The sequence below is a fragment of the Toxotes jaculatrix genome, chromosome 15 (genome assembly GCF_017976425.1).
Source record: "Toxotes jaculatrix isolate fToxJac2 chromosome 15, fToxJac2.pri, whole genome shotgun sequence".
In the NCBI taxonomy this organism is placed as follows: domain Eukaryota; kingdom Metazoa; phylum Chordata; class Actinopteri; family Toxotidae; genus Toxotes; species Toxotes jaculatrix.
The window spans coordinates 280,540-307,033 of record NC_054408.1 but is presented as its reverse complement, the minus strand read 5'-3'; the positions used below and the strand labels follow the sequence as shown (position 1 = coordinate 307,033).

The 26,494-nt window shown below is 46.5% G+C and overlaps 1 protein-coding gene across 8 annotated transcripts in view; it reads right to left on the bottom strand.

Moving 5' to 3' along the window:
- Positions 1-26,494, bottom strand: part of ttn.1 (titin, tandem duplicate 1) — a 159,046-nt gene that overhangs the window by 127,075 nt on the left and 5,477 nt on the right. For all 8 annotated transcript variants that reach the window (XM_041056637.1, XM_041056638.1, XM_041056639.1 and 5 more), the window contains exons 3-36: positions 25,715-25,918; positions 25,029-25,316; positions 24,823-24,908; positions 24,513-24,733; positions 24,119-24,338; positions 20,336-20,398; positions 19,991-20,249; positions 19,627-19,699; positions 19,227-19,436; positions 18,749-18,891; positions 18,427-18,572; positions 18,027-18,254; positions 17,650-17,885; positions 17,329-17,561; positions 17,072-17,236; positions 16,803-16,971; positions 14,658-16,354; positions 14,298-14,576; positions 13,917-14,183; positions 13,196-13,468; positions 12,846-13,109; positions 12,316-12,576; positions 11,968-12,228; positions 11,425-11,688; positions 11,044-11,304; positions 10,683-10,943; positions 10,177-10,437; positions 9,084-9,225; positions 8,823-8,991; positions 8,406-8,637; positions 7,937-8,221; positions 7,561-7,671; positions 7,257-7,445; positions 4,699-4,749 (exon numbers count right to left, since the gene is read on the bottom strand). In XM_041056637.1, coding sequence (XP_040912571.1) covers positions 4,699-4,749; positions 7,257-7,445; positions 7,561-7,671; positions 7,937-8,221; positions 8,406-8,637; positions 8,823-8,991; positions 9,084-9,225; positions 10,177-10,437; positions 10,683-10,943; positions 11,044-11,304; positions 11,425-11,688; positions 11,968-12,228; positions 12,316-12,576; positions 12,846-13,109; positions 13,196-13,468; positions 13,917-14,183; positions 14,298-14,576; positions 14,658-16,354; positions 16,803-16,971; positions 17,072-17,236; positions 17,329-17,561; positions 17,650-17,885; positions 18,027-18,254; positions 18,427-18,572; positions 18,749-18,891; positions 19,227-19,436; positions 19,627-19,699; positions 19,991-20,249; positions 20,336-20,398; positions 24,119-24,338; positions 24,513-24,733; positions 24,823-24,908; positions 25,029-25,316; positions 25,715-25,918 — 8,472 coding nt within the window. The remainder of the gene's footprint in view (positions 1-4,698; positions 4,750-7,256; positions 7,446-7,560; positions 7,672-7,936; positions 8,222-8,405; positions 8,638-8,822; positions 8,992-9,083; positions 9,226-10,176; positions 10,438-10,682; positions 10,944-11,043; positions 11,305-11,424; positions 11,689-11,967; positions 12,229-12,315; positions 12,577-12,845; positions 13,110-13,195; positions 13,469-13,916; positions 14,184-14,297; positions 14,577-14,657; positions 16,355-16,802; positions 16,972-17,071; positions 17,237-17,328; positions 17,562-17,649; positions 17,886-18,026; positions 18,255-18,426; positions 18,573-18,748; positions 18,892-19,226; positions 19,437-19,626; positions 19,700-19,990; positions 20,250-20,335; positions 20,399-24,118; positions 24,339-24,512; positions 24,734-24,822; positions 24,909-25,028; positions 25,317-25,714; positions 25,919-26,494) is intronic.

The window sequence follows — 26,494 nt, the reverse complement described above, 5'->3', positions numbered from 1 at the left end:
CCTCTTGAGACCACAGTGAGTCTTGAAGACGTTGTAGTCCTGCCAGCTTCATTCTCAGCCTCACAGACATATTCTCCTTGATGCTTCTCCTTGACAACTTTGTTGATAACTAGTGTGTATGTGTCGTGGTCTTTAGAACACTTGAACTCTTTGCCAGATTTCACAAGTTGCCCATTGAAAAACCAGTTTACTTTGGTGACATACTTTATGGTGGCACTAAAATTGGCCTTGCCGTTTTCCTCAGTGCAAATGTCTTCCAAAGTGTCCACAACGACGGGACAGTCCACCAGACTGTCTGAGGACTCACTGATGATGATTGCCTCTGAAAGGTACTCCTCCCTGGTTTCTCTGTGGACAGAAATGTCCACACTTTGTGCAACGGGAACCTGGCCCATAGAAACCGTGGCGGTGGCTTCACCAGCAGTGGCATCCGTCTCTGACCTCACTATCTTCCTGCTCACCTGCCTGGACTCACAGATCTCAGACCGACTCTGAACTGTTGCACTTTGGAAGGATGCCCTGGCTTCAGTTTTGATGGCTGCAGACTGAGACACAGTGGGAGGAAACCCTGTTGCACTCTCTGCCACCATCACAGTGTCCACCACAGAGGACAACGCCTCTTCTGTGGGCGCCGAGCTGACAAGCGCCTTCTGAGGCTTTTCAATCTGCATGGTGCCTGGTTGCTCTGATGTAAGACTTTGTTGCTCCTGGAAAACCATAGCATGCAGAGCTACCTGGAGTTCAGACCTGAGGTCAGCTGTCTGAGGGTATTCACCCTCAAAAGACAGCGTAATCTCCATGGGAGCACCTGGTGTTGTAATAAGATATGTACTGGTGGCTAGTTTGGGCTCTCTCTGAACCTTCACCTCCTGCACCTCCACAGCCTCTAACCTTCCTATGATATCGGCCAGGAGCACTGTCTGGTCACTGGCCACAGCAGACTTCAGGACATCTCTGAGCTGATGCCGTATATTCAGACCTGAAGCTGTGGGAACCTGAATGACAAAGTTGAGTTCTTTAGGCAGAATCTGACTGTCCTCTGACTCATGGACAAACATAACTCCTTTGGGCTGCATCGTAACGCAGGCAGACGAGCCCATAGATTTATGCATCTCACTTGAAAGCTCTCCAATAATGACCTGCTTTTCTTCTAACATCACTGACTGTCGAACTGACTGGCCCTCTTGGATCTGGAATGCAAAGTCCTGCTCAGCAGCTTCTAAGACAGTACAGCTTTCTGTGGCAACAGCCTTCTCCTCTATGAAAACAGACTTTTTGGGGATCTTGGGCTCAATGGTCACCTCAGGCCTGAATTTCTCACCAGTTTCAAGAGTAACAGTGTGACCTTCCTCAATAGCCTGAGTGTCTGTGACATTCAGAGAGTGCATGATTTTCCAGTAATCTTCTTTCTGGACTAGTGCTCGCTGCTGCTTCATGTCCGCACTGAAAGGAGTTTCCTTTGGCAGCTGTGTGGGTTCGGAGGAGACCGTGAGGATGTTCAGGGGTCTGGGCTCAGTTCGAAGCTGCGACCGAACCCCGGTCACCGTCAAATCAAGATCTTTGTGATAATCTGCTGTGATCGCTCTTCTTTCTTCTGAGGTAGCTGCAAGTCTCCTGGCCTTTTCCTGTTTCTGTGTCGCCACCTGCTGGTCAGGTTTAGTGATGGTAAGTATGCCTTCCTTTGGTAAAACTGGTAAGGAATGAACTGACTGAAGGTGTTTTGTTTGTGGTAACTCTTTCTTTGGCTGAATCGATGTGGCGTCTGTCTCTGCTGCAAACTCTGAAGTTGCCTCACAAACCACCGTTCTTTGCTCTTCTTGAGTCACAGAATACAACAAAGTCGGACTCTTCCTCGCTTCTGCCTGCTCTGTAAAAGGCTTTTCACTGCTGAACCTGCCCTCAGACTGTAAAACATCCTGATCACTGATAACCTGCAGGTTCAGAAGTCTTTCTCCCTCTCGCTGAGGCTGCAGACACTCCGAAGAAGTTACACCTGGCACCTCACCTACCTGCTCGGCCTGGAGTTCGTATTTCTCTTCAGCAGCTATAGCTGATTTATAGACTAAGTCTTTGAATGGGATGATGCTCTTCTGCTCTGGTCTGTGTATTTCAAATTTCTGCTCTTTTGATAACGCCACTCGAGTTTCATTCACTGGTGCTACAACTGGTACAAACTGCTCTTTCTGAATGAGGGGTTTGGTTGCTGCATCTAAAGCCGGCAAAGGCTCAGAGTGCCTTTCTGTGATCGGCAGTTGCCGTGTAGACTGAGCTGAGTATAAAATCTTAACACCCTCTGTGACTCTGAAACTCCTCTCCTCCTCTGGTCTGGGCATGATGCCTTTAGTTTCATCAAGGATGGGTTGAGTCGACTGTATTTGGTGATTGCTAACAAGCTGCCTGGGCTCAGTCGATGTCTGCATGTGCTCTGGAGCCTGGTCCATCAGGGCCTCAGATCTCACTGAGGTGAGTGGGAGGACCTCTTCAGATGTGGCCGACATGAGCTTGGACGGCTGCTCTTTGGCTGACTTGAGCTCGACTACCTCAGGGCTAAGAATCGGTTCGGAGTGCTGCTCCGTGATCTTTTGTCTCTCTTGGACTGAAGATAAGAAAGTTGCCAAGTGAACCTGTTTCATGGGAACAGCTGAGGCCTGAGGTGGATGGGCGGGGGTCAAAGAAACCCTCTCTTGTATTTCGTGGGACTGCAACACTGCTGCTTGGTGGGTGAGCTGCTCTCGACGGAGGGTGGCAGCAGAGATATCGAGCTCTCCGAGGGTTCCCACCTCCTCACTCTGAATAATCTGCTGGTCTTCAGTGCTGATGGTGTAAATCATCTGATCAGACCGGCTTCTTTCCTGGTGTAACCTCGATTCTGTGGTTTGTTCACTCATGGAGATCTTCAGACCTGCAGTTTTCTTTACTAATGTGCGCTCTTCCTGAACCATCTCCCTGAACACCAGCAGCTCGGCAGCACAAGTTGCTTCCCCATATTGGTTGGAGACCTTACAGGTGTAAACACCGCTGTGTTCTTGTTTGACGCTCTTAATACTAATAAAACCTGATCCATCTGGGTTGTTCACAATCATACAGAACCCACTAGGCTGAATACGGAAGCTGCCTTTGAGCCACTGAACCTCAGGGAGAGGATCTCCAGTCACAATGTACCTGAAGAAAGCCTGACCTCCCTCAGACAACTGAAGAGACTCTGGGGTTTTAGTGAATTCTGGAGGTTTCCCAGTCGGTACAAATGTTGTCCCTTCATCTCGTTTCTCTTTTTCAGGCTCCTTCAGCTGAACGTCCAGATAAGAAGCGCTCGTCGACTGGCCAAATCTGTTGCTGACCGTACAGGAGTACTCTCCTTCAAACTCCCTTCGAACTTCGTTAATGACCAAGCTATACTCATCTCGCTCATGAAGGAATGTGTACACGGACGAACTCGTTATAATCTGCCCATTGTGGAACCAGTGAACAGTGGGCTTAGGGAACCCGGACACTTTGACAGTAAACACAGCCGTTTCTCCAACAGTCACAGCTGCAGGAGAAAGTTCGCTGAGGAAAACGGGTTTTTCTTTTTTCTTCTCCAAAGTGCTGGAGTAGCGTTTGGACTCTGGCTTGAGTTCAAGTGTTCTGGTTTTGTCTGGTAACTTTAGGCCAGTGTAGTACAACTCCTGCGTTTCCTCTTCCACCGTGACGGCCAAGCTAGAAAAGGCTGAGTGGAATAATGACAGTTTAAAGTAAAGTGAGACACACACTGCAGCCAACACAGTGAGTCTACAGCTGAGTTAGATTTGACTGCAAGGCAAATGAAACAAACATACTGGATTGAATGTTTCAGCCAATTTACTACAAGTTACAAATACCTTTCATTGCTCCTATCCTTTTCCAAACTGTCAGGTTCTAAGATTTTTTTTTTTAGAAAAACCCATTCAGAAAGAAAAGTATTCAACTGCGACGAATCCACAACCGTTAGACTCAGTTTAACCCTTTTAAACCTGCCATAGAACCAAATCCGCCAGAACATATTTTACATTTTTACCTGCTGTGGTGCCACATATTTTTCTAAATACAGAGATGTCTTAGCTGTATCCCTCAAAATTAGAAATATAAAAAAGTTGCACAAAATAATTTTAAACCACAATAAATTTGAGTGTATTCATTGGCTAGTTTTTGAGATACACTCAAATTTATAAACTAAGACAAAAACAAAATGAACACCCGCTATCTGGATTATACTAGTTTTATTGTGTGCGCTGTTACTGGTTTTCTGCACACCCACTCGTGGAAGAGAACAGCTCTCTGAGACATGTTTGATATGTAAGTGTTACTCCTCCGGTTTAATAAGCAAAAAGAATTATTGCTCTATCTTATGTGGTTGCAGTTTTACCGGCATTTAAAAATTGATATGCAAAAGAGATCGCCGGCGCTCCCGTTGGTTTAACAGGGTTAAAGACCTGGGAAAATCTTGGGTAATAATTTTTAAAAAAATCAAACTTAATATTTTGGAAAACGGTAAATGGAGAAAACCCAGAAATACCACAGAAGAAACAAGAAAAATAAACAGAATCTGAAAAATGTAATGTGACGTTCTAACCAGCGCAACCAATGCATTCTTCACCTCAACATTTACTCGGATGACGTTGTACTACAGCGAAACCATGAAGAAGACACCTTTACGTCAGGGACACACAAGACAATATTTACCTTCCACTTGCTCCTGGACCTGAATCACAGGTTCCTTCTCCACTGCAGTTACTGTAAAGACACAAACATTCACAAATTACAAACACTCCCATAACTGCACACAAAGTCTCATATGGTGCAAGACTGTTAGAATCAGTGACAGGTCGTGCATCCATATCGTCTGGTTGTTCTGTGTTTTGTTCTTTCACTAACATTCTTGCATGCTTCCTGTTCGTCTTTAGTGTGCAGCACCTTTGGCTGAAAAAAAAATAAAAAGGCTCAGTGATATGAGTGTCCCTCTCTCTTTATCTCTTTCCATGTTTTGGTCAGTAAAGCAGGACACAAAGGTCAGCGACCTGTCCTAAACACAGCGGTTAAACCTTGTTGAAGAAGTGGTGTCGCCCTGTGAAGAAGTGTGCCTCTGCTGGCTGTGTGGGTGGAAAGCAGTGTGGATGAGTGGTGGGCCAAACAGAGCCCGAGCGAGCAGAAGGACCAAAAGCATGCAGATGCCAACCTTTCATCACTGTGTGGCACTCAGCGTCCCCGGCTGAGTTGACATTTTCACAAGTATAAGAAGAGCCCCCATGTCCGGATCCCACATTGTTAACATTTACACAGCACAGGGGGCCGTCATGTTTCAGAGAGTAAGACACAGAATCGTCAACTTTCAAACGGTTGTAAAGCCAAATGACAAACGGAGTTGGAAGCCCCTTCATAACGCAATACAAGGAGCCGCTGTCTCTGTTTCGGACCAGCAGCTCGGGGGGGAGTCTGATCAGGTATTCGGGGCGGCTGGAGAGGCGTTGACCTCGCGAGTCATAAGGCATGACATCAGGGAAATACAGGTGGCTGATGCAGCTGTAAGGCCTCTGGGATGATGGAGGAGACGGTCCCGGCTTCTCCGTTGCCTCCTGCTTGTCTTGGTCGGGGGGATCTCTAGGGGTCTCCCTGTCTGCCTGAGTCACTTTACGCACAGAATCGGTAGGGACGGGGGTTTCTGCTTTGAGATTTGCTTCTTTAGCTGGGTGAGAATAAAGTTAGGGAGAGTAATTAGGGGTCAGAGAGTATAAGGCTGTGACTCGAAACACTAAAGGGGGTTAGTAGGATGGATGATGAGGTTAGCGATGCGAAGCTGGCAACAGCAGGAAGAGGATAAACTAGACTAAAAAGCTTGTTATTTTAATTACAGTCTACAGGTTACAAGGCTAAGAGGAAATATTAAATTATGAGAGGAAGGGACGAAGCAGGAGGAGCAGTAGAAAGGTGGGATGGACCAGATGAAGAGACAGACTGATAAAAAAAAAAGAAAGATTAACCACCTTCAACAGTGAGCTGGGCGGAGGAGCTGCTCTGGCCGTGTTGGTTGGTGGCGGTGCAGCGGTACATGCCCTGGTCCGCCGCACCAACACCGCGGATGACAAGGGACAACAACCCCCCGCTCTGAGAGCTCCTCACCCGCTCCGTGTCCGCCAGGCTCCTGCCGTTATGATCCCACGCCACCCCGGTGAAGGGCTGCCCGTCGAACGAGCATCTGAACTCAGCCATCTCGCCGCTTCTCACCTGGACGTCGCTCATTTCCATCAGCAGTTTGGGGCTGGCTGAGAGTTTGAAATCAAAGCTGCTCTCAGAGCTCACGTCCACCGAGCTGATGCTCTCCATCTGAATCTCAACTGTCCTCCAAGACACGGAGGAACTCTCAGAGACCGTCTCAGTAAACTCAACACTGTGGGCTGTTTGTCCCACCGACAGGGAGCTGAAACTCTCTGTCTGAGCCTCCAGCCTCTGACTTAGTTTAGTCTCAGCCCCAGTGCTCCACACACTAGCTAAGGCTTTTTCATCTGGGCAGTAAGAAAGAGTAGAAGAATTAGGTCAACACATCATTCTGGCGACTCCTTCAGGTTACTTGTGTCAGAGCTTGTTTGCCAAGGGTGAAGTTGGAGTGGAGTGCTGAGGATCAGTCAGGATCAGTGAGGGAGTGGACAGTGGCCGGTCTCCGCTGTCAATCATGCAAGCTCAGACTGGAGCCAAAATTTTAAATAAAACAATCAAAAAAGCTACGGATTACATCTGTGCTCGAGGAACCTGGAAAGCTACGTCTCCAGAGTTCAGCTCTGTTTTGACCATGCTGCGTTCCCCTGACATACGGACTCACGTCTCCGAAAAAAAAAAGATGTTTGTACTGTTAAGAGCTATTCGTGTAGGAACAGAAGAAGTCACATGCATATCAGGTAAGAGACCGACAGTTTAACTGTTTCTCACATGATGAAAATTAAAACGTGAAAAAGTTTCTGAGGGCTGAGCTGGAAAACGGTTCTAACCATAATTTAATGTAACCAGCAGCAGGTGAACTCTGGCTTTGGCATCACGGGGTCACAAGTTTGAAACCTCGCCATTGGCCCCCGGCAGAACCATGCGCCTTCTATGGGCTCAACTGAATTTTGGCCGACAGATGCTTCATATTATTTTAGCCAAGGCGAGTGTGAAGCATGCTGTCGAGGTTCTGATGCAATGCACTCCCCCAGCTCTGTCCCCTGGAGGGGGACGGGGACAGTTTAATCCTGAAAATCTGAAAAACTCACCGTCGATATTCAAAGTCGCCGCACACGTGGCCATTCCTGCGGAATTTGCAGCGACACATGAGTACTCTCCTTCGTGGTCGAGGAGAACTCTGGAAATCTCCAGCTGGCAGGTGTCGCCATAACGAGACATCTTGAAGATGTCTGAGTGTTTGATCTCTCTGTCATTACAGAACCACGAAACCTGCAGATCTGGAGACACAGCGTTGGTTTACAGTCAGGATCATCATATGTTCAGTGCAAATGATACCGAGTTTGTATAAACAGCAAATTAAAACAAAAATGGATCGGGAGCAGCGGTCACTACCTTCCCCAGAGACAGTGCACTGGAACTGGGCAGGGTGTCCCACAGCAACCAGGATGTCCCGTATGGGAGTGATGAGGACTGGAGCAGAGACCGGAGCCACCACCTCAGGAACTGGAAGCCAAGATGATAAAAATAATCAATAACAGTTCTATAACCTATCAAGTCATTTATCAGGTTCAAACACTTAAGACTGCCTGGCTCCAGGTTCTTAATTTGCAGCTTTTCTCTTTTTCATTAATGAAATGTCTTCGTCTCTGGTAACTCACAAAGGACGTCTTTTTTGACCCTATGCAGAGCAAATAATTCATAAGTGGAACAAAAAATAATGTTAGCCCAAAAAAACAAAAGATATCAATGCCTCGCCGTAATAACAGACCTTCCACAGTGAGAGGGGCGGAGCTTGTCGCCTCTCCGTAGTCGTTCTTGGCTTCGCAGCTGTAGACGGTGGCATCCTCGGGAAAGACTTCCAGCAGCAGCAGCGTGTGCTCGTCTCCATCGTGGAGGAACTTGCACTTGTAGCTGGTGGACAGAGCCTGGGAGTCCTTGTACCAGGACACCTGAGGCTGAGGGATGCCGCTCACCTGCACCGAGAAGCGAACCGATCTACCCGACATCGCCGTCTGAGGCTGCATGTGGCGGGCGATCTGAGGAGGCTCTGGCACTGAAGACAGGAAACAGGAAGGTGGGTTAACTTTTCAGATTCTGGGGCAGGGAACGTTTGGCAGGAAATAAAGTGAATCATTAGAGTTTGTATAAACGTTCAGAAAGCGTCCTGATAAAACCGTAAGGCAAGAAGCAGCAGGACGTGAAATCAGACTGATCCGCTGATGCTTCGGAGTTCTTACATCTGACATGAAGGTTCACGGTGCTTCTGTTCTTGCCGGCTAAGAAGGTGTACTCTCCGGCGTCGCTCCTGTAGGTCTCAGAGATGGTGAGGCGGTGGAGCTTCCTGATGGTGGCGTAGCTGAACCGTTCCTCTGCCGAGAGGTGGAGCTCCACTCCGTTCCTCATCCAGCGACCCTCTACATCATCCTCATTCACCTCAAACTCAAAGGTTGCTCTTTGCTTTTCAACCACCTACAAAGACAGGTGATTGGTGAATTGGGATTCCATTGTTTCCCAGGAGTTCTCACTAAATCTACTTCAGTTTAGTGAAAAAAAAAAAACAGTCGAAACGCTTTATTTTCAGCAGATCAAATCTCTGGCACCGTTTTTTTTTTTTTTGTCTTGACTGCATGTGTACACATAGTATGTGAACTCACAGTGACGTCCCTGCTAGCGGGCTCTGAGATTTTGACATCCCGTCCTTCGACTCCCAGGTGGCCCTTGGACATGCTGGATCCGGCCACAGCGGTGTATTCTCCGGCGTCACTCAGACGGACCGATGGCAGAACCAGACGATGCACAAATTTATCCGAGGTCATTTTGTATCTGCAGGAAACAGAAAACATATGAATGTGGTCAAGGACCGTTTTTGATTTGTTTTCATGATTTCGTTGTAGTTTGAGTACAAACTCCCGTACCTGTCGGACATCTCCAGCTCCTGACCGTCCTTCATCCACATCACCTGGATGTTCGGCTCGGAAACTTCACATTCAAAAGTCGCCCGCTTCTTCTCTGTGATCTTCAGGTCCTTCAGGTGTTTGGTGAACTCAACCACACGGGCTGCAGCAGAGTAATAAACACAGGGTCATAAATTAATTTACTTAAACTAAGCAGTAATCCATATGTGTGATCTTCGTATTTAATGACTCTTTGTAAAGTGAAGAAGTCATTTCTCTGTGAGGATCAATAACGTTTTTGTGATTTCTCTGATTTTCTAAAAGGGGCTAACGAGGGAAGTCAGCTCTGTCTGAGAAAATGGACACATGGCCTTTGTGCACTCCTCAGCTACCTCCGTCCCAGGGAGGTCCTTGTCCTGCTTTGGCCCCTCAGAGTACCACCATCTCCTCCAAGATGAAGAAGAAGCTAAGTGTTCACCATTTTGACAGGGATGGTAACGCATCACAGCTGTGGACCACTTCCTGGAGGTCCAAGACACCAACTTCTACAAAGAAGGGATCTGCATGATCCATGACTAAGTGTGTAAATGTAGGGAGAGACTGTGTTGAAAAATAAATTTTCTAGGTTCTATTATAACTCCTCGTGGTGCTGAAATCACAGAGCATTAACACCCAACTCAACTTATGAGCTTTTTAGTTTTACAGTTTTGATTTTGGTTGTGCAGACGTACTCTGGGTCAGGGTCAGGACACCCAAATCTCACAAAAATCAAACAAAGACCAAAAGCAAACATGCAAATGTACGGAAAACACACTTAAATGAGTGTAGAAACATAATGACTGGTTGTAGTGGTGACTGGTAAGATCTTTTAGGAGGTTCTAGGGGTTCTATAAGTGGTTCTAGTTATAACAGGGCGGGTACTAGAAGTCCTTTATTGGTTTTTAGGGGTCATTGGGAGGTTTTAGGGTTTCTTTAGAAGGGTCTGTTGGACATACAGGAGGTTGTAGTGGTCACTGGGGAAGGTCTTGACATTCTTTGAATGTAGTGGAGAATTTAGCAGCTGAAGAACCAGATATTTCCTTCAGATGTTGGTAGAGACCAAAAATGGAGCTACCTTCAACATGGAGTTTGGCTGAAGTAACTGCAGAGCCGGCCATGAAGGTGTACTCAGCGCTGTCCCCGAAGTGGACGTTCCTTATGCTCAGAGTGTGTGTGAGCTGTTTGCAGCGAGCCTGGCATCTGTCAGTGGACCGGATCTCCACGCCGTTCTTCAGCCATTTGTACGTGATCCCCTCGTAGTTAACATTCACTTCAAATGTGACCGTGTCTTTGTCCTGAGCGTTCAGGTCCTGAAGCATGGTCGTGATCAGAATGGCTGGAAAACAACAAAAGTAATGGTAAGTTCACCACTGCTTTTAGGCACCTGTGAAACAAAGTCCTTACAATTTACTGAATTTATGAATCGTGGGCCTAATATGGGCATAACATACTATATTATGGGTTTGTTGTTTCACAAGGAATTTCCATTAGATCCATTATTGGCTAAAAGTTGTTTGAACATCAAAAGGCAAAATTTCAGCATCAAAGCATCAAAGACAGTAGTTAAGAGGAGGAACTTACGGCTAACGGTGAGCGTTGCAGACACTCGGTCGTTCCCGCAGATGAAGGTGTACTCCGCGGAGTCATCTCTGCTGGTGTTCATGATCTTCAGCTGGTGGAGTTTCCCCTGAACCACGATCCTGAACTTCTCGCTCATCTCGATCTCCACACCGTCCTTCAGCCAGGTGGATGGTACGTTGAAGTGAGAAACCTCACACTCGAACGTGGCCACCTGAGTCTCAGGGACCTCCATGCTCTTCATGGGTTTGGTGACTCGTAGAGCTGAAGGGAAAAAGTATGTATATGCAGAATATTAATCCAACATGTATCTGAAGCAGAGTGGAACATGAAACAGAGTCCTGTGTTAGAGATGAACACTTACATTCGACGATGAGACGAGCGCTGCACTGCAGGTGGCCCACCACAGCGGTGTACTCTCCCTGTTTGTTGTTGTCCACATCCTGGACAATCAGTTTATGGGTCTTCTTCTCAGAGAGCATCCTGTAGTGCTTGTTTGGCCTCAGCTCCACGTTGTTGAACATCCACTTTACAGGGATATTGTCCTCAGAGATGCCAACCTCAAATACAGCTGTTGCGCCCAACAGTGACGTCACGTCCTTCGGCTTCTTCAGGATTTTGATAGCTGTGGGAAAATATTTTATAGTTTTATCGTTTGTTTTTTAATGGCTTACCGGGGAACTGTACATCTGGACGCTTTTGAGTTTTTATTTTTGACAAAACATCTGAAATTGTGGTTGCTTACTTTCAACGTTGAGCCTGGCATTTGCAGACAGTTTTCCCAGTTTGAAAGAGTAAACAGACTCGTCATGTGTGGTGCAGTTCTTGATCTTCAAGGTGTGGACTGTGCCTTCGATACTGATCTCGTATTTATCGCTGGGCTGGATCTCGACACCATTCTTGATCCACTGCGCTCCTCTCACATTTTCGTGGGTCAGCTCCAGACTGAACACAGCTTCCTGAGTCTGGACCACATTCAGGTTTTTCAGGGTCTTTTTGACTTTCACAGCTGTGGAGGCAAACATCATCATTAATCCAGAGTTTGGTAACTTGTATGTTTGTGGGTGCCTTAGATAAGCGGCTCTCAGCCTGGGGGTTGCAAGCAGCCATTTGCTATGGACAGATATATACCAACAAACCAAAAATTAAAAATGTAAATCTCTAACATTTTGGGAAGCATGCTGGTTAGCCAACCTACAGAGACGGTGTGGTGTCTTCATCAGGGATTCCAACATTTTATCTAACACGTACTATATGCATCAGTTTCATTCAGAAAACTTGGACCTACCCTCAACTTTCAGGGTGGCTGAGGTCTTGGAGGTGGCGACCTGATAGGTGTACTCTCCGATGTCGGTGGCTTTGGTGATGACGATGACGAGGCGTCTGACGGCGCCTTTGACCTCGCTCACCACATTCTCGTTGAAGTCGACGGGCTGGCCATCTTTCAGCCACTTGCCCTCTGCAGACGGGTTGGCTACTTCGCACTCCAGCACGGAGGTTTGGGAGTCAGCCACCACCAAATCACGCAGAGGCTTCTTGATAGCACCACCTGGTGAAGGAGATAGTTCCTTTCAGTCAGTACTTGGTTCAGTCAACCCTACAAGACATTAAGATATAAAGCATATTTCGGGCATACCTGTTACAGTGAGAGAAGCACTGCACATCTTCTCACCAGCGGCAAACATGTACTCGCCCTCCTCATCCTTCATTGCGTTCATGACCGTCAGGGTGTGGTGCTTGTTCTTGGACTCCATCTTATACTTGGCGCTGGCTTTGAGTGGCTGCCTTTTGAAGGTCCAGAAGGCGTCGATGCCTGGGTGAGAAACCTCAACCTCGAAGGTGACATTCTCAGACTCAGAGCACTCCTTGTCCTTCATTGGGGTCACGATCTGGACCGCTGTTCAGATGGAACAATAGTTGAGGCAGTTAACTCATGTTCAACTGGTCATCGTTCAATAAATATTAACAAACAGTAAGACCATTTTTATTTTGGGCCATTTAAAGTAGACCCTCACACAAAATGTAACTCACCATCCAGGTAGGAAGAAATGGTGTAGTAAATTAAATGAATTATTTATTTATTCATCTATCTGATGTACTGTAATTGATAAACATATTGTTCTTTGTAGGTCAACAGAAAACTCTCTCCATTCTTGTGAGACTTACTCTGAACAGTTAACCTGCAGCTGGTGTCAGCTCGGCCAACAACCAGTTTGTACTGTCCTTCATCTGAGGCGTAGGTCCTGTTGAAGACCAGACGCTGCTTGGCTCCCTTTGCCACCATCTGGACTCGGTCGCTGGGCATCAGTAGTTGGTCATTGTGGTACCATTTAACGGAGCTGATGTCCTGAGCCGAGATCTTGGTCTCGAGGACAACCTTGGTGCCCTCAACGGCACTAGTGTCCTTCAGTGGGATCAGAACGCCAATAGCTGCAATGCAAAATCAAGTGTTTTGTTTGTAAGGTTTTATTTTGGAATACAAAATACTAAGACAGCATGTATCTCAGGTGACTTACTCTGAATGACCAGCTTTGCGGAGGTTGAGATCTCCTGATCGGGAACGACAAAGGAGTACATTCCAAAGTCATCCTTGTTGGTGTCTTCAATCAGGATTTTGTGGATCTGTTTGTCAATAACAATGTGGACACGGTTTGAGGCTGTGATGGGCTGCCCGTTCTTCATCCAGGTCCCTTCAACATTCTCCTGGGAGAACTTGACTTCCATCTGCGCAATGTCGCCCTCACAGACCGTCAGGTCAGTCAAAGGCTGCATCAGGGTCACTGGACGCACTGAAACATCAAGACAAACCTGTTAGGCACTAGATCCAGAGTCAAAATCAAACTAATGCTCCTTAACGATGATGGTATTCTTTACACCCCTATATATGAAATGGGCAGCTGGAAGATGAAGATTTTTTAGAGCCCTTATATTACGAGGTAGCTTGTGGTGTGAACTCAAGAAATGTCATGAGGGTTCATCCTCTGATGAGCAAGAATGTGCTCAGTAAATTTCATGGCTATCTACTAAATTGTCACATTTTTGAGTGCAAGAGAAAATTTGGCACGAAGTCCAGAAGGAAACAAAAATCTTAAGGATTTACCCTTACTACTGGTCAGATTAAGGAATCTGACCCGTAGTTGTTAGTGTTGCATGGACTGACCGATTCTGACCAGACTAGATGTTCTAAATTGACCAAAAATACAAAGTCAACAACTTATAGTTACTTCCAAAACTCACATTTCATCTTCAGTGAGGCGCTTGTCTTGAACTCGCCCACCGTGAAGGTATATTTTCCTTGGTCCTCCTTCTTCACATCTTTGACAGACAAGGTGTGTCTGCCACGACGGGAGGATATGACGTATTTACTGCTGAGGGAGAGCAGCTTTTCTCCAAAGAACCAGCTGCCTTCCGCATCCTCACGAGACACGAGACACTCAAACTCTGCAGAGTATGTCTCTGGCACCTCTGTGCTCTCCAGCTGCTTCAGGATCTCCAGGGGGGCTCCTGTTTGTTGTATAATACAGGTAGTACATCACTGTCAGTACCAGGTTTTTGAAAAGTTAGTCATATACTTGGACACAGTGGTGGTCGACTGTAGCCAGTAATTAGCCAACCCACCTTCAACGTTAAGCTTGGCAGTCGTCCTGACATCATCGTCTATGACCACACAGGCATATTCTGCATCATCTTTCATGCCAATCATCAGCACAGACAGGAAGTGAACCTTTCTGTCAGAGTGCATCCTGTATTTGTCTCCAGAGAAGATTTCCACATTATTCTTCAGCCATTTGACCTTGACAAAAGGCTCGTTGGTCTCGCACTCAAAGGTAGCCATGGTGTCCTTCTCCTTGGCATTGATGTCCTCCAGCTTCTGTGTGAAGGTGATGACTTGCTTTGCTGCAAAAATGAAAACAAACCTTTGTTAGAAAATACAACATTTTGTCAGAGTTAGTGATAAGTTTTAGAACACCGTGTTACCTTGCACCAGCAGGAAAGCATGGCTTGAAGTCTCTCCTGCAGTGTTTGAAGCTTTAACCATGACGCTAGCAGAATCCTCTGCTCTGACGTCTCTGATCACCAGTTCACACACGTGATCCTCAGGCCAGTACCAGTAAATACGATCTGACTTCTCCAGCTGAACACCATTCTTGAACCACTGACACTCAGGCTCTGGTCTGCCCACGACTCTGACTCTGAACTTCACTTCGTCACCTTGTGCAACTGTCTGGCTTGTAATACGTTCCAGGATCTTAGGAGCTTCCATACTGGCTGAGAGCTTGACCCTCTCTGGTTTTAGAGGTTTAGCTGTAAGTTTGCGGCGCTCCTCCTCCTTCTTCTTCTCCGCCTCTTCCTTCTCCTTGGCATGGTGAAGCAAATCCTCCTTGGTTTTCTTCAGCAGATCCTCGTAGGACTCATCCCTTTTACGTGACTTGAGCTCCACCGCGGTGATGGACTCATAATAGCCTTCCTCTGTCCTGCGTTTGAACTTGCTCCTCAGCTCCTCCGACTCTTCCGAGGCTTTCTCATGGACGATTCTCTGGGCTTTCTTGAGCTTGACCACTTCTTTCACCTGAGAGTCTTCTGCAGGTTTCTCAGCCTTCACCACTTCAAATGGTGTTTTTCCAGGTTCAGGTGTAGCCTCAGCGGCTTTAGCCTCAGGAGCGCGGCGCAGGTGAGTTCTGAAGTCCTCTTTCTGCTGAATCTCCAGCTTCACCGTGTGCTCGGTTGAGCCAAGGTTGTTGTCTGCCACCACTTTAACTTCTCCTGAATCATAGGATTTAATTTCAGTGATCTCCAGATAGTAAATACCATCATAGCGAAGTCTGTATCTCTTGCTCTTGCGGATAAGTTGTCCATTGAGGTACCAGTTGACCTTCGGTGCTGGATAACCGGTCACTCTGCAGCGGAATCTGGCAGTGTCGCCCTCCATAACTCTGACTGGTTCAGGAAGAAGGACAATCTCAGGTTTCATTTTCTCAGTTTCCTCTTCAGCGGTGACTCCTGCAGGTCCTCCCTCATGAGCTATACGCTCGATCTCATCGATTCTGTGCCCTCCCTTCTTGCCTTCAGGAAGCTGTGTTTCCTCAACAAGACCCTTCTCATCCTTAACGATCAGGGTGGCTGAGGTCTGGTCGACTCCATATTTGTTTGTGGCTCTACAGGTAATAACACCACTGTCTCTAGCGTAGGCGACTTCATAGTCAAGACTGCAGTAGCCAAATTCATTGACCATGCGCAACCTGTTAGCAGCTGCCAGGGGTTTGCCATCATGCAGCCACTCCACTACCATGGTGGGGTCACCAATAGGGGTCAGTCTGCACTCAAAATGAGCTGGACCGAAACGCTTCATGCGAACAGAAGTCAGCTTCTTCTTGAACTGTGGTTTCTGTTGTTTCTCTTTGTCGTAAAGGTCGCCCTCCTCCCACTGCTCCTGTCCATATCGCAGATGCAGGGGTTCTACCTCTGGAGGAGTGATTTCTTTGGCTTTGTAAGTTCCTTTGGGAATAATGAGCTTTCTCTCTGGTTCAGGTTCAGCATACTCAACCTCAACGTTGACTCTGCAGCGAGTGGTGTCTCTGCCAGCCTTGTTAATGGCTGTCGCTGTGTACCAGGCACTGTCTGAGCCAACAGCTGAGGGAATCTGGAATTTGGCCTCTCCTCTGGTTCCTTCAATCCTGGAACACGGATTTATTGCATTAGAAAACTTCAACACTTGAGTTTTTTTACGAAATCAAAAAATTACAGTTGTTTTGAGGAATACTGTTAGTTCACTCTGACAAATGTGAACTGATTGGATGATGCCACTGCTAGATTTTGAAAGGTCAAACCTAACTCATTCGCAAAATATAAAATTAAAGCTCAAAATACTGGACTTACTTTTTGAGTTGGAGACTTTTGAAAAAAAAAAAAAAAAAGCAAACAAAAACATACAAACACAAAATTACAATTAAAATGCCACTGAAAACGAACTATGTTACGTATGTTGTTTGCCATTCTGTACTGGCAGCTCGCTCAGTTGTTTGACCATCGTTATAAAGGTCTGAATATCTCATGTACTCAGTGTTCATTTTGGGTGTGAGAGAGCCAATTTCTGAATACTGCTAATACAGCTAATTTGCATACCTGATGTTTGGGTGTTTGTGTGGTGTGATAATGTCACTGTTTTTCAGCCAGACGATATCAGGCAGGGGGTTTCCGATGGCTTTGACAGCCAGTTCGACCAGAGTGCCCTCCTTCACACTGATGTTCTTCAGCTTGTCAGTGAACTGGGGTCGCACCAAGGTTTCTTTAGCTGAAAAGAAAGTGTTACGGAACCAAATGTCCATGGTTATCTTTTTCCAAAAGAGATTCAACAGAGATCACAGAACATCCAAAGGTAAATGAAGCGTTACCATCAACAGTGAGAGTGACAGAGAGGGATGAACGTCCAGCTCTGTTCTGAGCCACGACTGTCCATTCTCCTGAGTCTTCTGGCATGGCTGGGACAATGATCAGGGACTGAGTACCATCCTCTTTAACCACTATCTTGTGGGTGTAGTCGCTTACCACTTGTTGTCCTGGGAAGGTGATGAACAGATTTTGATTATTAGGAGACCATCAAATCTGGTTTAAGAACTCGGTTTAAGCAGATTTTATTTGTTTTACTCACCGTTGTGGAACCAGTAAGTGTCGGGCATGGGTCTGCCGACGACCTTCAGGTCGAACCTGGCAGTTTGCCCCTCAGAGCATTTGCATGAGGAAGGCTTCATGACAAACACAGGTTTGTAGAGTCTTTCCAGCTGTGCCTCATCTGTCTCATCGAGCCTGCGAGCGGGGGAGCGTCCAGGCGAACGGCTGGGAGAACGCCCAGGTGAGCGGCTCAGAGAACGAGGAGATGTGGACCTGAGAGAGGATTAATCATCGTCAGTACCAGGATGCTCATGATTCTAAACTTTGTAGGTATTTCTCAGTCCTTTGAGTAAAACCTTACCTGATCCTCTGCACTGCTGGCTGCGGTGTGTATCTCTGAGGTGCCCCAGATGGCTCCACATAGAGCTTCCCAGAGCTGACGGCGTTTCCCTTCATGTTGGTAGCAAAGGCGGTGTACACGCCCTCATCTTCGGGCAAAACGACAGGCAAACGAAGGCTGGCTCGTCCATCCTGAAGAACCTCCATCTGGTGACGGTCTCCAGGCCTGATACGCTCGCCATCTTTAAACCATGCAATCTGGCAGAGGACAAAATGTCATTGAAAATCCACTTTGGCTTCAAATGTGCAATTTTCCAACACTATTCATAATTTCCTTTTCCTTTTAGTTAAACAGAGACAGATTATTACACAGAAAGCGATTCTGTAAATGTTCAGTACCTTTGGCAGTGGCATTCCAGCCATCTTACAGTGGAAAGTGACGCCCATTCCCTCCATGATCCTGTAGTTTTTCACCGGCGTGTCAAAGGCCGGCTGCACCGCCTCTGTGGGGGCGGCGGTCACCATCAACTCTCCGTCCTCTGTCACTATCTCTCTGTACGTAATCTTCATGATGCGGAGCTCGATCTCCTGGATGATCCTCTGCTCGATGGCAGAAAGATGGAATTCCTGCAGATGTGATGAGATGTTCATCAGCTGATAATCAAAACATGGGTCTTGGTCACAACCAAGTCCAGGACGTAGTAGAGAGAGATCTTTTATAGGTTATGAGGAAAAAATGCAGATATTTCCTCCATTCAAACTTCATGATTTACATAACGAGACTCCATCCGTGTCTTACCTGTCCTGAAATAATGGTGGTGGTCATCTGCTCCATTGCCGTAACAACGACGGGGGGAACGTCTCCCACTCTGGGCTCCTGCACCACGGCTGTCACTTCAGTCTTAAACGTTGCTTCCTGTTTCTTCACGTAGGCTTCATATTCCTCTGTTACCAAAACAAAGCATTTAACCTTATGTGATCTCAGGCAACTTATTTCACGGACTGGAGACATGTTGACAGACACACAGAGAAAATCTGATATCCGTAATTATACTTCTGAAGTCCTGGAAGATGTAACTTCATTTGGATGGTGGGTTTTATTGACGCAGACGGTTACGTACCTTCCTCCAGCAGACTGGTGGAGGCTGAGACTTCTCCAAGCTGGTTCTTGGCAAACACGGCGTATTCTCCGGCGTCATCAGCGAAGGTCATGGAGATCTCCAGCCTGCACTCTCCGGTCTCCTTCTTGTAGGCAACTTTGTATCTGAAGGACAGTGAAGGGGAAGGGCATGATGTAGGCTGTTCATTGATAACAGGTGACCCCTGCAGGCTGCAATGTTCAGTGCAGGTGAAATATGAACAAACAGTATTTGGATAATTCATCTAATTTTACAGTCCTGCCAGAAAGTGAGCTAAAAATACAAAAGTTGTCCAGAAGGTGGCACTTTGGAAAAGGTGACAGACTCAGTAAAATAGGGATCGGGATATTTCACTGTAATTTCCAATTAGATTTTAAAAAATGTGGCCTATTAAATATCATCGAAAATCAGACACATTTGATTCTGAGATCAGAGCTCAACACAGGACGATATTACACACCTGTATCCAGTGGTGAGCGGTACACCGCTCTTCTTCCAGATAATATGTGGTTTGGGGCTTCCGCCAACCTGGCATTCAAAGACCACACTTCCTCCCTCCACCAGCTTCTGGATACTGGGTTTCTTGATGAAGAAGGGAGCGGCGGCGGCAGCGTCCGACTCGGCCACGCTCACCTGAGACATGGTTTCTTCTTTCGCTTCTTCGGTTACTCTGGAAATACAAATCGCCTTTTAGCATTTCCACGGCCAAGCTGAACCACTAGCTATCTTTAAGTAAATGGTAAACGGCTACTACAAGTCACATTCACCCATTCATACAGAGTTAATTTGTGGACTATGTTTATCAAACTGCACTATATCAGTTTGCCTTGCAACCTTTGAAAGAGCTTTGATCGACTCACAGTTTTTCCTGAGCAGTTTCAACGTGTTCGGCGACGATAGCGATCTCCTCTCTGCTCTCGATGTCCTCGGACACTGAACAAGAAAGAACGAGAGTTCGTCTCAACAGGAAGTTACTGGTGATATGATGACGGAAAGATGAACAAATGTACCAACAGTAAGTGAGAGGGGGCGTGGCTTAATGAAGGATACAATATAAAATGAAAACTGAGGAGGTCCCACAGTGCGACCCTGAGGGTCTCCAAAAGTAATTGCATATACAGCAGGACACTTTACATACTGTGAAGTATGACGCAAAACAATGAATATAAAATAAAATATTTTGTGTATTTATGCTTTTGCTCCTGTTTTACAGTTTGAACTGACCCTGGACGAGCAGGTAGCAGGAGGTGCTGACGGTTCCCGCCTCATTAGTGGCAGTGCAGGTGAAGCGTCCGCTGTCTTCAGCGAACGCCTCACGGATCATTAGCCGGGCGAATCCATTCTCGTAGCTGATCTGGAAATCGATGGAGCTCTCGATCTTGTAGTCTTCCCTGAACCACATGATGACCGGTGTCGGATCACCGCTGATCTGGCATTCGAGGGTCACAGACTCACCCTCTGTCACGTTTGTGTTTTTCAAGCCCTACAGACGAAACACAACGCTTTCAGAAAATGTCCCAAAGCAGCACCGATCTGTTCTGTGGTTTGGTGGAGTACTGAGCTACTTACAGACACCAGTGTGGGTGGAACCACGCCGCCACCGGCAGAAGGTACAGCTGCTGCCTCCACCACCTGTCACAGTCACAAATTTGTGAGCACAAAAGCAATCTAACCAAAAACAATGTTTTTATTAAAACCCACAACATGGACATCACATGACATGTTCACACAGGACAAGACTTTGAACTTGCTGTTCACATCCAACATGTGACGACAAGATGTCACAGCACAGAAAGACGGAGATGAGGCTGGATGGACTCAAGAGGTGAGAAGGATGTTGTCAATAGCATCGATAAGCACGTTAAAGTTTTTATTAGAAGGATGTTTATCCTGGATTTTCACAGAAATCAAGAAAACCGGACACCACGTTCCACAGTATGAAAACACAACTTCTCTTTAGCTCTTCCTTAATAATCAGTAAATCAAATGTAAAGTTTGGTGCTGGAATTATCAGAAGGGTTCAGGCTATGGGGAGCAGGAAAATCCTGCCCCTTAGATTTCACCAAACTCTCTAACCGTTATCTACTCATCAGGTTTTCTTGTCCTGTTCAGGTCCAGCCCACTAAACTACATTACACACCTGGGCTCCCCAGTCCTTATATATTGCCTCCATGCCCCCCGAGTGCACCACTCCCCTCTGTAACTCAGCGCCCAAACGACTCTGATATTTCTCAGAGAGGTCTTTGAAAGGTGGAGGGATGGGCTCGGGCGTCACTCTGGTCTCTGCCACTCTATGAGACGGACCGGGAGACTTGACAGGCTTGATGATCTTTCTAGCAGCAGCAGAGGATGAAGATAACTCTTTCTGCAGGCTGGTGATGGCAGAGCCAGCGATGGAAACCTGACCGGCCCAAAGAGGAGGAACAGCCACACCATCATCAAGAAAATACGTTGGTTTGTTTTCAGAGAACGTGTTAAACCACAGCACAGGGAGGGATCTACAGGGCATTAGTTCTACTAAAGCTACGATGGAGGAAAAGGAGGGGATTTGAAATAAAGCTGGATTAAGTGTCTGGATTAAGGGAGTGAAAAAAAACAAGGTTAAAGGTGGATTCATTTTGTTATTTGCTACATTATGATCATGATTATTTGTCACTTCAGTTCACAACAAGTTTGCATTTCAGGCAAGCAGTGACGACCAGCTGACTGTTTGCTAACCCCGTCCTCCAAACAGCAAACTGCGCCCAACTGCAACCCGTTAGCATGGCATCAAAGGGCCAAGAGCAAACATATGGCTAACTCCTAACAAATCATATAATTAGCCGACTGTATTCAGTGGCTCTGTGCTGATCTTTACAGGATTCGTCCTGAGCCAAGTTTGAGTTAAGTTTCCCAAACTCAAGTCTTTATTTTAGCTTTAACTGTAATTCAGCGTTTACAGGGTTAACCCTAACCCTATGGATCTGGAGATTTGTACCACCTCAGGAGTTAGCATCAGTTAACTGGTTAGTTAGATACTAACTGACTCCGTTTGAAATCAGAGACTCACATCAAAGAAACGTTATCACTGTAAACCGTATCTGTGCCATTGGGGTTTCGCGGCTTAGCAAAGGGTCAGTAACTGATGCTAATGATTTCTGTTATTAAATCTGAAAGTGTTATTGGTCAGTCCATGTGTCTTATTTTAAGTTTCCCTCTTTATGTGCGGATTATTTTTCCACTGCTTGCTCGGACGTTGCTTCTCCTTACCTCAGACCTAGACTCAGGTTTTGGGACAGAAACTTTAGAAACTGTGAAATGTGGAACTGGGGACGGGGCCAGACCAGTGTCCACATGGGAGGAGATTTCTGTCGCTCTCTGAATCTGGAGTAACCAACAGAGTTCACAAGAGCGTTACAACCTCAGGACGTTAAGAGCTGGACTGTAAATATATTTATGCAAAGATAAATGTTCTGAATAACACGTGATTCCTGTGAGTGCTGCAGATAGTGACATGGTTACCAAGAGATTCCTCCTGGATCTTAAAGCACTGGCAAATAATTTTGCTTATTTTCAGGAAATTTCACTCTTTACATGATCATTTTATTTTACAACTATTTCACGTAAGTCTGTCATCTGTGAGGACACCTGGGAGTTCTTATTGTCTCTTTGTGGACATCTGAGATTTTCCTATTGTCTATACATTTTGGTATCATTTATACATGTATACATGATGATCAGTACTGCTCAGGTGATGGAACTGCTGCGACAAAACTAAAACATTTTTGAAATTTTAAAGCTCAAAATTTTCATGAAACCTGAAAAATTGTTTGCCAGTGATCTGATCCAAAAGCGCTTTGGTAGTTCTGGTGTTTCTTGGAGACCTATCTAACCTCAGGCAGCAGCAGGGTTGGTTCAGCTGTGAACTCCTGAGCAGTAGTAAGCATTCTGCCAGCCTGCACTCTTGTTGTCCAGCCGGCTTGATGCTGTTGACCAGTAGCCATGGCGGCGGTGGCAGCGGCCTGCTGCCTTAACTCTGCCTCTATAGCCTCCTCCTCCTCTTCGTCGGCTCGACCGCCCTCGACATGCACGGGCTGACGGACGCGAGCGAGGTCAACGGCGGCCACCACCATGGCCACCGCCCCAGCTCTTTTCCCTCCCCCAGCCTGGAGACACAACAAGCATCACATAGCACATAGATCTCAGGACATCCATGGCAAGACAGAGGTAAGAGACAGGCAGACAGACAGACGAGGGAAATATGTCCTTGTCCTCACTCGCTAGGGCAGATTTCGATTTAAAGGACTAGTTCAACATTTAGCCTGGAAATAGCCTGGAAACATTAAACACTGAGCTGGTGACAGTCAGTGCTCGCTCGTTAGTTGCAGATGATAATCTGATGGTTTCTAGGGATCAGTGTCTGTTATGATAAGAGACTGTACAACGTAGCTATGGAAACGTCACGGACAGGAGATGAGGACAACACGGGCTCATCTGCTAGGCAGAAACGCTGTAATTAGCTGAAAGAAAATAAAGAGCAGCATCGACAGATGAAAAACTGCTGAGGGCGGAGAAAAGTTGTGAAACGTTGTGGAAGCAAAAACTCAGAAAGTGCTCAAAAAAGACGAGGGAGCAAGTGCGATGCATCCACCTATTACAGACCAGGAGAGGCCTGGTCCTCAGGCTGCCGGACCTCCAGGTGGAGGGAACGTCTCCATCAGGCAAACCGAGCGAGACGCTGCCTCTGTGAAACGCGACAGTTCCTTCGGTCGAATCGAGGCGGATGTGTTCCGCTCATGTGTGACTGACTGAAACACATCTCACACTCAGATACAGTCACATCATCAGAGGTTTATTTTACATAAAGACCTCCCTGACCTAAACTTAAACTTAAATTCATCACCGCACGAGTCCCAGTGATCTGAACGATGAAAGTCACGTCATCTTCCTGTGGCTCGCAGTGTCATCCGGTCGCTCTGCATTCTGGGTAAATCTGGGCAGCGTTAGTGTTTTCCTCACTGTGTTCATGCTGCCTCTTGACGTCGGTTAGACACATTGAAAACCAGTCAGTGCATCGCTTTGCGTGAGCGGACTCAAGCAGACGAGACCATCAGAGAGTTATTCAGAAAAAATATTCAACATGACAAAGAGACAGAGTCAAAGTTCAACAGTCACACTCACAAGCAATTTGTCCAACAAAAAGGAGGACAGTGAAGTGTTAATATCTTGGACATCAGAGACACTGATACTCTCTGGATGTGTCCTTTGGTCCCTTTGGCACCATCTTTCCTCCTTGTTTCTCTAATTGCTCTTTGGGCTCGTTTACCACAGGATGACAACATGGATCCCCCAACCCCAGGTGTCCCCCCTCACCTCTTTGACCTGCTGCTCCCAGCGCTGCTCCTGGCCCAGCTGTGTGACAGTGCTGCTGGTCATACTGGTCATGCTGGTGAAGCTGGCCTCGGCCACGTAGTCTCCCTGCTTCCAGGGCGGCAGGACGTCGGCACCGGCGACCGCCTGCTTGCGTGTGGTGATGGGGGACTTGACTGGCCTGATGGGGGAGACCAAGAGTCTTGAAGTGGGAGAGGCAGGCCTGGAGACGGGGGAGGGAGGTCACGTTACAGGCCTGCGGAGGGCCAACCTCCGATAACACCATCACCCCGCTCTGACTCTCTTCAACCTCCAGCACTAAATACATGTTTTCTGCTTTGCTGTTGTGCGTCGCACCTCATATTAAATAAACACGACCAGTAAAGACTCCTCTCACCTGACAGGTGTGGGCGTGGGTGCCTTCACGTGTCTGACAGGTGACGGCGACTGTTGGCGTGCTCCAGCGACCTTGGCGACCAGCGAGGGCTGCGTCGGGGACTTGGATGTGGGTTTGGGAGGGACTCTGGGCGGAGTCTTGTGAGCCAGCTGCTGAGTCAGCTCGGCACCCTCCACCTGCATCTCCATCATGGTGGTGGCCTGGAAACTGGCCTCCATCCTCTGAGAGGAAACCACAGGATAAGAGATGGAGACGACAGAAACCTCACCTGTCATGTTTTACAGTTTTAGAATCAGCAAGCCTTTCGTACCTTCTCCACTCTGGTCTGACGGGTCTGTGAAATCTGAGAGGTTGAAATCACGGTCTTGGTTTTCTTTGCTGGAACGGCTTCTTCACCTGAACACACATGTTCATGTTAGTGGGTGGAATCATTATCACAGTAGCATCTCACTGTCAGTATATTATTCACCTAAAAAATATCAAAACGTAATGAAGCGATATAAAAACAGTCCTCACCCTGAACCAGCAGTTCAGCGGTGGAGGTGGCCCGTCCGCTGCTGTTGGTGGCAGTCACAGAGTACGTCCCAGAATCCTCCGGGAAGGCCTCGGCGATCAGCAGACTGTACAGGTCCCCCTCCTGGAGGATCCTGAAGTCAGCCGAGCTCTGGATCTCGGCTCCCTCTCTGTAGAACTTCACCACAGGTGTGGGGATACCTGTGACTCGGACGTCCAGCCTCACCTGGCTGCCCTGTCTCACTGTGGAGCTCTGCAGTCTCTGAAGGAAGCTGGGAGGCGCCGTCTCCGCTGGAGAGGAAAGTGTTGATGGATTTAAGCTAAAGCTCAAATTTAATTCACTTATTATTTCTATGCTGGCGACACTCAGCTCTATTTCCCCAAAAAACTGAGATCATGATATTCAGTCTTTTCTAAATTGTCGAACACTGGACATTATTATAAGACATTATAATATTCTCCATCTCAATGAGAGAAAGACAAAGGTCCTCACTATCCGTCCAAAAAATGTCACTTGCAGTCGATTTTCTTGGAACTTTGTCCTCAACTCTTGTACATGTACCAGAAATCTGGGTTTAAGAAACTGATTCCGACATAAAAATGACAGAGAGACAAATTCTGCCATTAGTCAAAGAGGATTGGAGGAGTTCGGGTAAGCAATTTTGTATTAACCTTCTTTATGCTCTCACCTGTAACGAGGAGTTCAGCGGTGCTCGTGGCTTGTCCAGCACCGTTGGTGGCTCTGACGGAAAATCTTCCGCTGTGTGCGGCGGTCACAGCAGGGATCCTCAGAACAGCGCGGCCATCGCTGAACGAGATCTGGACGCCGGGCAGAGCGGCGGCGGAAAGAACCTGGCCATCACGGAACCAGCTCACCTCAGGAACTGGAGAACCTGCAGAGGAGAGAAGAACCAGACAGGTCCGCTGTCAAAACATCCAGGGAACAACAGCTAATGTCAAACGTGAGATTCATTTTAAACAAACAAAAAAAAAACCTATTGAAAAATATACAAAATCTCTAATTTCAAGAAAGATTTAATCTCAAAATCACAAATGTGAGATTAAAGTCAGAATTTGATGAAAAATGTTTGATCTCAGGGTTACGGTTCATTAACCCTGAGAATAAAATCTAAATCTCTGATTAAAAAAAATGTTGAAATCAAGAAATTTTGTCTAAATTTGTTGAAAAATAATCAGATTAAAGGTTTAATCTCAGGATAAGAGATGTAAAATTAAAGTTAAAACATTAAAAAAATATATTATCTCAGATTAACAATTTATTTTATGGATAAGAAAATATAATATTAATATGAAATGTAAGAACAGTCTTTTGAGGAAGTTTAAATGTGTTAAAGATAAATGTAAATCTGACATCAGGTTAATGTAGCAGGAAAAAAAGTTCAAATCAGTTTAAAAACATAAGAAATTAAAAAAAATAGACTGAAATCAAACATTCAACAAAACAAAGG